Source organism: Petromyzon marinus, chromosome 18 (genome assembly GCF_048934315.1).
Source record: "Petromyzon marinus isolate PM22_M1 ecotype Great Lakes invasive population chromosome 18, UKy_Petmar_22M1.pri1.0, whole genome shotgun sequence".
NCBI lineage: Eukaryota > Metazoa > Chordata > Hyperoartia > Petromyzontiformes > Petromyzontidae > Petromyzon > Petromyzon marinus.
The window spans coordinates 2551976-2566288 of NC_133684.1; the positions used below are offsets into that span (position 1 = coordinate 2551976).

General features: G+C 48.3%; 1 protein-coding gene across 5 annotated transcripts in view; it reads left to right on the plus strand.

The window, feature by feature from the left end:
- The window catches only part of C2CD3 (C2 domain containing 3 centriole elongation regulator), a 50759-nt gene that overhangs the window by 4717 nt on the left and 31729 nt on the right, over positions 1-14313 (plus strand). For all 5 annotated transcript variants that reach the window (XM_076067784.1, XM_076067783.1, XM_032956473.2 and 2 more), the window contains exons 8-26: positions 285-444; positions 545-687; positions 1036-1260; positions 1609-1724; positions 2476-2594; positions 3196-3330; positions 3495-3633; positions 4123-4478; positions 4993-5144; positions 5629-5878; positions 6623-6788; positions 7346-7538; positions 8180-8352; positions 8786-8921; positions 9261-9523; positions 10296-10391; positions 10828-11030; positions 12437-12893; positions 13086-13460. In XM_076067784.1, the coding sequence (XP_075923899.1) occupies positions 285-444; positions 545-687; positions 1036-1260; positions 1609-1724; positions 2476-2594; positions 3196-3330; positions 3495-3633; positions 4123-4478; positions 4993-5144; positions 5629-5878; positions 6623-6788; positions 7346-7538; positions 8180-8352; positions 8786-8921; positions 9261-9523; positions 10296-10391; positions 10828-11030; positions 12437-12893; positions 13086-13460 (3857 nt within the window). The remainder of the gene's footprint in view (positions 1-284; positions 445-544; positions 688-1035; positions 1261-1608; positions 1725-2475; positions 2595-3195; positions 3331-3494; positions 3634-4122; positions 4479-4992; positions 5145-5628; positions 5879-6622; positions 6789-7345; positions 7539-8179; positions 8353-8785; positions 8922-9260; positions 9524-10295; positions 10392-10827; positions 11031-12436; positions 12894-13085; positions 13461-14313) is intronic.

A 14313-nucleotide genomic window follows, 5' to 3' on the forward strand; every position in this document is an offset into this window, starting at 1 on the left:
GATGTTATTGATCTGTAAAGCAATACAAGAGACGCTTGATCACCTACAGTGGCATAGTTATTGAGTGTGCAGGAAGTTCAACTGAATGGGGGCCCACAGGCTCAAGGGGCCCAAGTGCCAGACTACAAAGAGGAGGGAAGATTGACAGTGGGGCCTCATTTAATTCTTTGCAGCAGGACCCTTGCCAACCCTACTCTACGACGGATCATATAATCACACCAGGCTGAGCCATAGACGCTAGTGTGGCCGAAATGCTATCGGCTTGGTGTTTTGTGGTGCGCCAGCTCTGACATGGGTGACCTATCGGCGCTGGGCTACTGGGACGGGACGGGCTCGCTGCCGGACACACCACTGTCAGAGCGCGGAGGCCCAATGGACGAGAGTGACATCAACGGGCCACTGCATGACCAGAGCCTCCTGGAAGACCTCTTCTACAGGGGGCTGGCAAGTCTCTTACACACACACCTTCACACTCGTACAGGTTCCTGTGGAGAAGAACTAAAGATTGATCTCTTCACCGTCACTTTGGCTGTGCTTATAACAGGGATCTTCGGGCAGCCAGAGTGAAGCGGGATCTGGAGAGGAGACCAGGTCACGGCGTCTGGTTGGACAGGGCCCACAGGGGAATGTGGACCGGGATGTACCACCCCCGGAGCCCAGCCACCCATCATCACTCCAGCCATCCAGGTAGGTGGGACATTTGCACATGAGAGGCTAACAATAATATTAAATAACAGTAAACTGGTATTTTTTCCACAAACACATGAATTTGGGCCCATTATATTTAAAAAGAGCACTCACCACCACAGTTAATATTTAACTTACATTTTTTACAAATGTCTGCAACTAGGAGTGATAACTCACTTGTGTTACATTTGTCCTTGAAAAAGAAACACCGGCCAAGTGGTTCAATAGTAATACCCTGTCGGGGATGACATTTTGCATCATCTCATGATGGTGCGACGCTCGTAACACAGTTTGAACGGACTGACAGGGCTGCCCACTCCCAACGCTGATCACCATTTGCGCACTCAGGCCCGACGGTGCCCGGCGGCAGCTGCCTCCGTCGCAGCAGCAGCAGCTGGCTTTGGATTTGGAAGCGGGCAGGCTGGCGCTACTGGGACGCGTGCACCTGGCCCGCGTCGTTGTCGGAGCGTTGCACCTGCCCGGAGAGGCGGCAGCGGCGTCGCCCTCGCGCCATGCTGAGGGCCGCAGCTCGGGGAAGCCCCCTCGCCCTCGCATTGCCGCTGGGAAAAAATGGTTCGTCAAGTTTTAAGCGTGGAACATTTCACACCCCCTCTCCCTCACGATTCAGGGATACGATTCAAGAATGTAATTTTTGTGTGTTTTTCTTATATTCTGTACATTAGCCTAAAGGTATAATTGCCGAGTGAAATGGAAACCAGTTCTGCCCCTAGTCCCCCTTCACCTACCCGCATTGTCAAGCGGGATGAAGTATGGTCAAACAACCCCAATGACCAACACGGCATGGTTAGGCCTTCATCCAATCGTGGATTGGCAAGAGGCTGTAAATTATAGCTGAGGCGCTATTCATTTGTTTTCATCTATGATTAAGTAAACAGAATTATTGTTGTCTTCTTTCTGAAGCACATATTTTGTGGAGTACCACTTCCCGGTGCCGACAAACGTGAAGGATGCTTCAGGGCAGACAGCACTAATGACAGAGGTCACTCGTGTTGCCTCCAGCAAAATCATTGGAGGAGGTAAGTGAAATACAAACCAAACATCATCCATACCTTTATTATTATCATCATCATTTTGCACCTCAGGGGTGGAGCAGTGGCACAGTTTTTAGTGCACTGTGCTATATATCTGGCACATTCTATTACTGGCCACAACGAAAATCGGTGGTGAGTGATATCTTAACCAGTCCTGGGGGGGAGGCGTTCATCCAGCAATGGATTGACAAAGGGCTGTACGAAGGGCTCTTCATCAAATGCTGTGTTTAAAACATGTGTTGTGAGCTAATTGTATGGAAATGATGTATTTGTAAATGATATGCACATTGTATTATACTTTCTATTCGCATTCTTTAAGCAAAAAGAGGTTGATAGATTCTCTCAATAGTAGTAGTACAGGTGTAATTGTACACATTCCCGGACCCCCCCCCCCCCCCCCCAAAAAAAAAACCCTGCACATTCATCATTAAAATAGATTTTACAACACAATATAGAGTCGAGTTATGATTCAGGCCATGGCTCTTATTGTTGAGCATGTGCTTTTTATTAGGAACAAATGCAAAGTGGTGTTTACGTAAATGATAGAATGTGGTGCAAAAATGGAAAAAATACGGAGTGTACGCCTCTGCGGGTGTCTCGTTTTCAGTTAGAGTGATGCATTGTTGTAAATTAAATGCTGGAAAGTGATGCAAAATGGAAAACATGTTGAGTTTGTGTGACGCATTGTGGTTGTTGCCGACCGTGCTGTCTGTGCTGCTGTCTCTGCGTGGGGCAGCGGTCAGATTCCAGCAGCGCTCCGTGTTCCCCGTGTTCTTTGGCGGGGAGATGCTGCGCCACTGGTGGAACACGGAGCTGCTCTTCAGAGTGTACACACGCCGCGCCACTCAGAGAAAGGTGGGGACACAACCGGCGGAGTCAGCTCTGGAGTTGCAGCCTTATTTAAGATGCATAATTAGTATGAAGCAATCCATCTAGCACCTACACGTGAGCCCATTTCACTGCTCCATCTCCACGGTGGATATCCTATTGTACACATTCCCCAGAGTGGCTGCCACTTCGATGGCCATCATCTCTTCGAGCGACGGGTATTGCCCAAGTACGCTTACTTTTCTTAACGGTGAATATATCTCTTGATTTCATAATGCTGTCTAATCCATGCCCTTCTCTTCCTGTATCTCAAAGAGTGCATCTCTCCATGAGCGCGCCTCGAGGAATACCATTTAGAATTAGTCTCCCTGTGTGCTATGCCACAATTGTGTACACAAGTGCAATAACTGCTGATGTCCACATACTTATTTTAATCTTAACATGAAGAAAAAAATCAGCTGTTAGGATAATATATGCTAGACTTTGTGAAGTCATGCGACTGCACAAAGCGCTGTGTGCCTTCAAATTTGTAGCTAGTGGCACAACGTGGTCATGTAGATATGCTAAAATGTTAGTTTCTTACAGTTATGTGTTGTGCTAATGGGTGTGCTGTTGTCGTGTTTGGCAGGCGGCCCTGGTCGGCACGGCCCACCTGCCCCTGCGTACCGTGATGCAGTCAGAACAGTTGAGCTTGAGTGCTTCCCTGGAGGTGGAATCCATTCCCACTGAGGATGGGGCTGAGTTGAACCTTGGGCCCCTAAAGGTGAGACTCTTGGGCACTCAAAGTTATCTTTATGCATGTCAATTGTATGACCAACTTGCTTTAATTAAACAATACTGCTCTGTTGCAGCACCTTGCTATTCTGTGCCCCTCCTTCTCACGTGGGTCACACTTCTGAAAGGCCCTCTGTTTGGTGGGTGTGCTAGGTATCCATTGAACTGGCTGCAGACAGCAAGGACTTCACTCAGTCGGTGAGCAAACCGGCCGGAGGAAACAAGCACGCGGCTTACACCGTGACCAGCCCTGGCCCCAGTGTCCGCCCTGCTGACGTACAGCCCCACCAGGGTCAGTTCCAGTGTTCAATTGGGCGTTCTTATTGTATATATGAGCAGCCCCAGCTTACACTTTGGTCATCACGAAAGATCAAGCGTGCATTGGAATAGAATTGACATGAAAGGAAGATGCAACCTCGTAAACAGATATATCGTTTGTAGATGCTTAGCTCTTCTGAGTGTATCCCATGCTGTCAGACATGAGCTTTACACTTAAAATCACATTTAAGCAAGCTTTTGTGGCATACTGGTGATGTCACTGTGGTGTCACTCCCTTTATTTTAAATATAATGCTCACTCAAAATACTCTGATGGAGGACCTTACAGAGCATTTAACAGTTTTTTTTTCTCATTAACGACACTTCAAACTAAAATCCGCAAGCCCTAGAACACCCAGCCTAGGTGTGTATCTACATAATAAGAAATTTTATGGATTGCAGCGTAGTTACGATCACATTGAATGTTACATTTTCTGTATTCTTTTTATGGTGTTCTTTTGCAGCACCATTGGCAAAACGCCTGGATGCAGGTGGGCCAGTGCGAAGCCTGTTGGCAGAGTTTGACTCTTCGACAAAGCCCATGCAGCCAGGTGGCAGGAGCAGCAACAACAATAACAATGAACACGTCCACGAAGAACCAGAAAATGTCCAGGGGCCCTTGCCGCCTCTGCTGTTGCATGCCCTGCTGCTGGTGGCTGATGGGAAGAGGCTGTACAGCCCCTCGTCACGACTGTCTGGGGGCAGCGCCCAGCAGGAGCCCAGCAGTGCGTACCTCGTGTGCAAGCTGTTCAGCAGCAAGGAGGTGACTCGCTCGGCCGTGTGCTGGAGCAGCGCCACTCCTCTCTTTAACTACTCCCAGGTTTGTGCATTCATCCCGATCCTTCACTCGAGACCTGGGCTCCGCAACTGGCGGGCTGCAGCTCATGTGTCACATTTGGCCCGGCGGGGGGCTCTTGTGCAGTGAGCTAGACAAGAGGTAGAGATTCGAGTGCTATAGAAAAGGAATACATTTTAGCTAGCTGTATGAACACTAGATAAGAGACAGAGTCAGGGGGTACAAAGTAGGGGCCGCATTTGCAGATGTCATGGCGTCAGGTCACTCTGTGACAGCATAATACTATGAGTTTAAAGCATCGTATGACATGTCATGTGGCCACAATCACACGCTAGTTTAATTAGTAGCTGGGTTGGAAAACGTAAGAATCCTGTTATATACCTTGTGAAAGCCGATGGAGAAGTTAACCTGTGTAAACGTATACAGTTCAGAGATTTATAGTGGCTAGGATATTTTTTTTTTACAAAATGTGGGCTTTTTTTATTCAGTTACAAATCATATAGTAGGCCATTGCATGCTGGTTTGCATCTTGCTGCAGGTATCGCCTGTTCAGGTGACCCCTCAGCTGCTAGAAAGGATGAACAACAACGTGATGGTGATCGAGGTGTGGAACAAGGAGGCCGGACCTGGACCGGACCAGCTCATTGGTCTGGCCAAGCTTCCACTTCATCATTTCCACATGTCTTTCAGGTGAGAATCGGAGCCATCGCCTGAAACGTTAACCCTCACGACCCACACAACATGGAGAGTTCCTCATCTAGCAGTGGAATAAAAAAAGACGCTGTACATGTACGCAAATAAGAATTCTGTTTCCATGGCGTACATCGATTTTGCATAAACCATCACGTGAACTTCGGTCATCCTCGCAGCGACTTTTGTCTGGCCATCGAACAAAGACGGGCACCGGGCACCGCATTGCGCGCTTTCAGATGCATTTCTGCGGCCGTCTGGAATGCTCTTCCTTCCAATATTAGGAAGCCGCTGGAGCTATGCACTTTTAAATCTAGATTGGAAACTAATTGCTTTAGATCTGCTTTTTGTGTTTAGTTTGTTATGCTTCCCCGCACCTCCAATTAGCACGGTTGGCTATGTACAGTGCGAAATAAGTTCAACATACGTACATACATACTTATATTTGTTGATCGAATTTTTCTGATCTGCTCGATTCTCTCAGAGACCCAAATGTGTCGCGTCTGCTGCTGGAGGCGCAGTACCCCGTGGTGGCCGTGGACGGGTACATGCCCGTGGTGGACGTGTTTTCAGGGAGTTGTGTTGGCGAGCTCCGGGCACTGCTCGCGATGGGTTCCTCCAATCAGGTTTTGGCACTGCAGCGGCTGAAGGGAGAGGAGGTGACGTCCGTACCCACTTTCCATAGTGCCGCTCGTTCGATGGGCGAATCTGCAGCACAGCCTTCTTCTTCCCAGGTCAGCTGCAGTGCAAATTCATGTGTTTATAGTAGCGGTGTAACAACTCGTTCCCCGCAATAATTTATGCTTTTCATGATGCAGGGTGACGTTCAATTCAAGATCCTGATTTTTTTAATATTGTTCCATGTAGAATCTATAGTGTTAAATAATCTATGGGCTTTATTGTTTTTTCAACATACAGGAATCATAAATATTCTTACATAATTTGAAGCGTATCAGTGGTTCGACCACATAATTTTACTGTATGTTGTATTCTTATTAGGTTATGACATTTTACACTGGAAGTGTTTCAAATCCACTATACTTGGATTTGGACAGGAGTTTTTAGTACATTGGCATTTTTTATGCCACCACCTGCAAGTTGTGGGTTCTGTTCAGTACGTACCAGCACTGGTATTGGATGGAAGTTGGAGAATACATCATCGTGCGTGCACAACAGTGCTGTTCAATATCCTAAGTTAGGAGGCCAGCTGTGGTCCAGTGGTCAAGTCTCACTCGGACATGAGTGGTTGGTACCAGACATACAACCTTCGCAGTGGTGCAGTGTGGTTTGCATGGGCCCAGATGCCAAGGAATAAATTGGGGCCCTGTGTCCAATTTACTCAATATTGTTGTCGGGCATATGGGGCCCTCACTGGCCCCTGCATTCCGGTACAATTGTGCTGCCTGCACACTCGATAGCTACACCACTGGACCTACACTTCGACTATTTTCTGTCCCCAATACGAATGTCACTCCCAGGTTCCGTTGCAAGAGCCGGAGCAGTACGGTCTGCGGGAGGAGCACGTGTTTGAGGTGCACGTGGGCTCCGTGCGGGGTCTGGTCCCACTGCAGTCCGGAGTGTGGGGCGAGGCTGACTGCTACGTGCAGTACCACTTCCCTGCACAGCCCAACGCGGACGAGCCAGGTGCAGCACTCTAGCCATTAAAGGTTCTTAACAGGCATGGGCCTAAAGCGTACCTAGTTTTTGTCGTAAAAAATATTGATTAGGAGTACCATTTGGGAAGTTGTCGATATTCGATGATAATTATTAAAGATTCTGATGATGGTATATATTGTTTGTGGATGGAATTAATGGTCCTGTACATTTAGCAGAGATAAACTGATATAATTTGTCCATTTTTCACTTTCAAATTATTTACACTGGGCATGGTAACAAAATATTACAAATGATTATGCCGTATTGTAAATACAATTGATGTTAGTAATAAATTATGATGAGTTAAGTGATAATTGATGATCGTACCAATAGTGGCAACTAGCAATGGTGCCACTAATTTACGGTAACGGTAATGTTTATCGTTGTATAACGTTGTAAGCGAACGGTAAACGGTGTTGGCATCGAGTGACAATGTTGCCGGTGGCATGGGTGATGCTGCTTCGCTATTGTAACGCACATTCTCAAGAGTTGTCTGCAGTCTCTTTGAGTTCCGTTCCCACCTGCCCCTTTGCGTCGCCGCACAGGCCTGTCCATGTGTGCGTACCGCACGGCCACAACGCTGTGCGTCCCGGACCCCGTTTTCCGGGACACGCAGACGCACGCGCTGGTGGCCTCGCCCGGAGAACCTGTGCAGAGGCTGCTGCTGGAAGCGTGCTCGCGCCAGGGCGGCCCGGACTCGCCGGGCGGTGGGGGCATCCACTTCGAAGTCTGGTGCAGGTACGACAAGCGCTGCACCTCGACTCCCCCTTGCTTCGTTCAAATGTGGGCATTGAGAGGAAGGTCCGTGATGTAGGCGGATCACTCGCCAGGCTAATGCGTCGAGGAACTAAGGCGACATCACCAAGATATTTGATTTTCTGCAGCTGCTGATTAAACTGGGTTCCTTTGAATATATATTTCATTGTGTACACGTGAATTCAATATAATCTAAGGTAAAATTTCGATTTAAAGCTTTCACTCCAGCGCTGTCCTACCAGACAGTCTCACCCCCTTCACCTGATGAAGGCCGCTTGTGTTGTGGCCGAAACGTCGTGAGAATATTATTGTGTTATTTTATTTTATCAATTTATTATTTCATTATCATTCTACGTGACTTTACCGAAAGAACCAAAGAAGATAATCTAAGGTAGTTTATACAAAACACATGTAAGCGTGAATATACATGAGACGATTCTGTAGATGGGCTTGCCAAAAGTCGGGTAAAGAAGAGGCAACGACAGGTTAATGACTCTCTTGAAATAGTGTTCACTCTCATATCCTTTTGGCTGATTTACTGGCTGCCTGTCTATATTTCACTTTCTTTTCATGTATTTGTCATTCTGTCTGGCCGTGCATCCATGTTTCTGTTTCCCTTGCAGGTACTACTACCCGAATGTGCGCGAGCAGCTGGTGGCTAGGGGCACTCTGCCGCTAGCCAAGCTGTGCGCCATGGTGACGCTGCAACGACGTGGGGATGCGGGCGCGCAGGCCTTCTCCCTGCCTCTCAAGGCACAAACGGCCCCCGGGCATCACCCTCCACATCCGTCCGCGGGTGAGATCACTCTTTTGAAAAAGAGCTATATAGTTCAGTGGGCCTTACCTGGTGAAATAAAAAGTTTAGTTTAGTTTGACGTGTGAAATGAAGAAGCACAGAGGCTTGCATTGTACCGTTTAATAATGATGTGCATATTCTACAGGGAAGCCTCACTGAGTCTCAAGACTCTTCGTCAGACCGGTCTGCATTGCTACATTTGCCAAATTATCTTTTGAGTTATTCTTTTGGTCTTTCAGTAAAGTCACATGTAATTAAATGGGTGTACCTGCAGAAAAAGTCAATATGCTGGCGACTTCGCCACCCAGCGGGTTTGGGATTTTTGTACATCAGCGTGATCCACCAACCCTTGCTTGCTAAGCGCTGGAATAATAGCGTGCATCACCAACACGCCTGGCATGTCCTGGGTAACGCAGAGCTGCTGCCCCTGCAGGTTTGCTGGAGCTGAGCGTGGCGTACAAACACAGGCCCATCACAGGCTCCACACATGCCGAGCCTGGGGCAAGCCCTCATCTTGTGACGCTCGCTCTGACTGTCCATCGAGCCATGGGCCTGCAAGCGGCCGCCAGGTAATCAGATGCATGCAGCCCCTCATCTGCTTCAGGCAAATCGGTACAAATTAACCATCATTAACCCTTACCCAGCAGTATCAAAAACCTACCATCAGGAGGTGGCCAGGTGGCTCATGATGGCCCTCCCATGTTATTACTATCCTGATATTTCTGTGACTTGATGCCACAATCCATCATCACTGTCGGTGATCCCCTCGGGCACATTCTTTCTTCTTTGGCTGCCATTCCACCGTTTCAACACATCGTGTTATATGTCATTTGAATTTTAACTTGACAATGATTGGTTACATTCACACGACGATCGTGACGCTGCGTCTGCCTGTCGTGTCAAACCAGGCTCGCGGCGGAACGCGACCCGTCCATGCACTACCCAGCGGAGGCGGGCGTGAACGCGTGCGTGTCGCTGGGCCTGTCGTTCGCGGTGGCGGCCGCTGGTCGCGAGAACGTGACGCGTGCCGTGGCGCGCTCCTTCTCCCCGGAGTTTGAGCACGGGGCCGAGGTGGCGTGCCACGTGGTGTCACGCGGCATGGCCGGGGAGAGCCGCAGCCTCGCCGAGACGCTCTGCTCCGCGCATGCCATCTTCACCGTCGTGCACCAAAGTATTTGTGTGTTTCTGAGACAGAGTTGCCTTTGATCTGGCCGGTTGCTGCTCTGGTTAGAGTGCTTGAGATTTAGTTGGAATTTCAAGCTCTTCACTCGTACCAATGGCGCAACACTTTGAGTCTGAGTGTTGTAAGCAGTTAGTTATCGATGATACGTGGGCGGGTTAACCAGGTTCTGTGCTTGAGAATAAATAAATATATTTACACATGCTCTGGTTTAATTATTTGCTGCTCCTCACTCGCCACGGGTCTGGTTCAGTCCCCAAACATGTAGGTAAATATAGCAATTACTTTAAGGTGCAATTAAAACAGACATAAGTTTTCACCCCTATTATATGTCGGTAGATAAGACGTGTTTTTATCGCCTGGTTTGCAAGTTTTGCACGATCTATGTTTTTGTTTTATTTAGGCCACCCTTCCCCTTCATTACCCCCGATAAACAAGTGTTGATTATATTCACATTGTCTCTGTTTACCCAGGAGAGCCTCGCTGAGTCTAAGGAACCACTTGAAGTAGGGGTTCAGCTTTGTGACATTTGGACAGTTGCTTTTTATTGTAATTGTCATGACAGAAAGCTGCAGTGCCTGGAGTAAATTCTTACATCTAGGTGTATAACATTAAAACTCCGCACGGGTTTGCCGAAAAACCTACTCGCTGTGCATGCCTTTTTTACAGGCACCATGTTCACGTCCAGCAGGCCCATCCACCTTTCACAACACCTCAACCTGGGGCCACCGTAACTGATGGCAGCCGCTTGTGTTTGTGTCAGACTCGCGCGGCCGCTCCAGTGACGCGGCCCGAGCAAGAGGAGCCGTCCTGGGAGTGACGCGAGTGCCTCTCGCCGCGCTCCTGTCCCGCACCTCAGGCGAGGAGCCGCCTGACGTCACCCTTCCCTTCTGTAAAAAATCCTAACGAGCTAGCGGCTGTTCACCCAGCAAGCATGGCGTGGGGATGCCCTCGTCCCTCAGTGAATTGAAAAAAGAGCTGTACATATGCATAGTCTATTGTGTGCTTATGCTGACCATCGCGTTCCCGTACCCGCTTGGCATTCTTCTGATGCCCTCCGATCCCTTAGCGATTTGCACACCATATGTTTATCAGAACTTTATATAACTATCCCTTGCTGCATGCCTACAGTCTTTGGTGTAATAATCCCTCTTGGTGCTTTCAATAATAGCATGGACAAAGAGCATCACGCCATTTTATGGAATGGCCTCAGATGATGTTACCTCATAACTTGTTCTGGGCTTACTTCAAGAGACTTTTCCTCCATAATGTATATATTTTTTTCTAAATTGTAGGAATCCATGGCTGGTTCCCGGTGAGCCCGGCGGGAGTCGGCCATGGAGGAAGGGAGGCACCTGACCCTCTAAACCAGTGTGTCGGTGGCCTGGAGCTCTCCGTCGCCTTTGCACATGCAGGCGACCGAGAGAAAGTGCTCCAGGCTGCTCGGTACCTGGGATGGAAGCATCATTGCCTGGAGCAGGAGGAGAAGGATGATGCGGTAAGGAATTAATTGTACGCGCACGATTCGACATGGGTATCGTGAGCGCAAGAATTCATTTTGATCAAAGAATCTCTTTCCTCTGCATTACCATGCAGTATTAATTAATTCCCACACTTTAAAAGTACATGGGAAATATCCACTGTGGCACAATACACCAGTTATATCCCAAAAAGGCAGTAAAGACAACATACCCATGCAATGTGATTTAAAAACCTACCTACTATAAATTACTAATATAAAACACATGTGCATTATTGAACTTCTATACAATGAAGCTACAAAGAAATACTTTCTAACTTGGTTTTGCTTTTATTTGATGCATTATAAAAGTAATGAAAGAATATTCAATAATTTCTCATTAAGTTATTTTAATCATCGTCAAGTTCCTTATATTTGAGAGCCGCTCCGAAACTAATAACTTAGCAAAAAACAACCTTGAGTCCAGTAATTTTTACGTCCAGAACAAGGCATGTGCAACAGGTCAACCCATTCAGTAATAAGACGAATTGCTACATATTCTATGATTATTTCGGTAAAGTCACGTAGATAGAAGAAAAATAATAAAAATAAAGTGAATAAAAATATCACGACGTTTCGATCGCAACACAAGCGGTCGTCATCAGGCAAAGGAGTCGGTCTCTAAAGGCAAACTGTTTAGAAAGGTTTGGGGATGGGCGTCGCACCAGGAGCATGGGCTGTGGACGAGTGCCAATGCAGCAACAATGCCAATGCAGTAACAATGCCAATGCAGCAAAGGGCCGCCAAGAAATCCCTGCACCCCGTTCCACACACCACACTGCTGACGGTGGAGGTTGATTGACAAGAAAACACAAGTCAAGTCATGACCCAAAGTGGTTGATGACATCTTTCCAATTATTGCTGAGTTTATAACCTTCCTCTCGGTTGAAATTGTCTCTGTTTCTGTATGTTTGGATGGCTTCATGAACGAATCTTTGTTGATAGCCAGTAGGCTTGCAAAGTACCATCATCTTAGAGAAAAAAATTTCGTGTGAGCCAGCCACATTAAAATAATGATCAGCTACTGCAGAAGTATTGGTTTTACCGTGTTTCACATCTTCCTTATATTCACGAACACAGGTTCGAGACATGTCCCTTAGTTTCCCCAATGTAACTGCTGCCACAGATACAGCTTAGTTTGTAGACGCCGGGATATTGCAATTGCTACAATTTTAGTCATTATTTTTTTAACTGAAGGCTCAATGTATGTTTTTCTCACTTCTCATGTTTGTATTGTTTCTTTTTTGTTCTTTTGTCCTACCTCATTCACTTAAGCACATGATTCAATGCATCGTTCACATGACGATTGCTTTTAATCGCTGATTCAAAGGGTTAACATGCCTACACTGATCAAATTCTACCTGTGCATACCGTCCGATGTCCAGATGTCAGAGGAGGCCTTCATTGAAGCCACCGTTGCTCTCAAAGTGGCCGTGCCCAAGGCCTGGCTCCCAGAAAGATGCCTTCCCGACTTCAACGCCCCGTCCCGCCCCGCCCCGGAAGACATCCACTGCTATCTCCGCTACCGGCTGTACGATGCAGAGGCCGTGTGCTCGCGGCCACGCAGGCCCCAGCGCTCCTGCGGAGACGATGGCGGGGCGGCTCTAGATCTGCACCACGCTCGCACATTCCGCCTGCCGCTCGCTCGCCCACTGCGCTGGTACATGCGGGAGGAGCGGCTCGAGCTGCAGCTGTGGGCATCTGGCGCCGGGCAGAAGATCGGCTCTCGCTCCCGGCGTCCGCACGACACTGACCGGTTGATCGGTTCGGCTTTTGTCGACCTGTCGTCTCTCGTGCCGCCGCGGCCGCAACGGCACACTCAGGATAAATGCACAGTGAGCGGTGAGTGGGACGCCATGCAACCGATAATTCACATAAACACACAGCCAGTGGGAGAGGCGCGGAATGAGCAGTGAGCGATGGGTGGAGTGAGAAATAGGTGTGTGGAGTAAAAGACGATGTTCCATGTATGAGGGCCGTCGCGATTGAAGGAGCACACTTGCATCTCCGCCCTGTGGCTTGCCGCTGTCCTAGGTGTGTACCCGCTGTTCAAGTACGGCGCCGATGACTTGGCCGGTGCGGCGCTGCGCGTGCATGTGACACGCTCCCTGGACGGGCGACACGTCTCGGGTGATGCCACCCCTCACGCCGCCCTCCCATCCGACGGTGAAGCCACCGATGACGACGAGGAGGAGGACGACGACGATGGCTACAATGACAGGGATGCGACGAACGAATCGGGCTGGACGCGTCTACGGGTCGACAATGAATTAGACGGCGAAGGGAGGAGCCGCGGAGCGAAGAGAGACATCGGGAAGTGTGGCACGACGGCTCCGAGTGAGGACAAGGCGGCCGACAGCTTCCCGGCACTCGTCGTGGTCGAGCGGGCCATGCACCTGTCCTGCGTGGGTGAGGAGACACTTTCGTAGGCGAAGCGAAGGCACGGGTGACTGAGAGCAGCTGGCTTAATTGAGTAAAAATTATGGTCTTTTCTGGCTGTACGTGCAATGCTTGTGACAATTATTCAGTGTTCGTGCAGTTGGACGATGATAGGTGACGGCTGTCTAAAACTGTGTGTGCTACGAACCCAGTGACCTGAGTTTTATTTCTGGCCACGTCTAATGATATCTGAGCCTGTCCTGGGCCACCCCTTGGTTTAGCCAGACTGAGATGAGTATTCGTTGCAGTGTGTAAAATGAGCACTGAGGAGCCAGAGGAACCCAGGCACTGCTGGCTACACCACCTGCTTGTGCGCTGTTCCAGCCTTAATAGGCTCACTAACAACACTTTATACTTTGTTTTTTTTCAGTAAAGTCACGTAGGTAAAAAAATAAAATTAAAATCAATGAAAACTAAATTTTTTATTTTATTTTTTTACCTACATGACTTTACCGAAAAAAAACAAAGAGTATGAATCCTTGCAGTCACGAAAGCTTCAAATCTAGAAACAATGTAGGCTCTACTTGGGCCTTGTTTTTGTACTGTAACAATCCCATTCATCACGATTAAATGACTGGCCATGCAAAATACCGGTGATGATTGCTATACGATTCTGACCTGGGCAACCCCGTAGGTCGACTTAGCCTTAGATAAAGATGAGTATCCGGTTGAGTGTTTAAACAGTAACACTGGGGAGCGTGAACGAAAGTATGTGTGTGTGCTGGCTTTAAAGTGCACATAGCCTGGCACAAACGCCATGGTAACGTCACGGCCATTTAGTGGCGAATGGCGGTTGTTGCTGGTCGGTAGTTGCCATCAACCA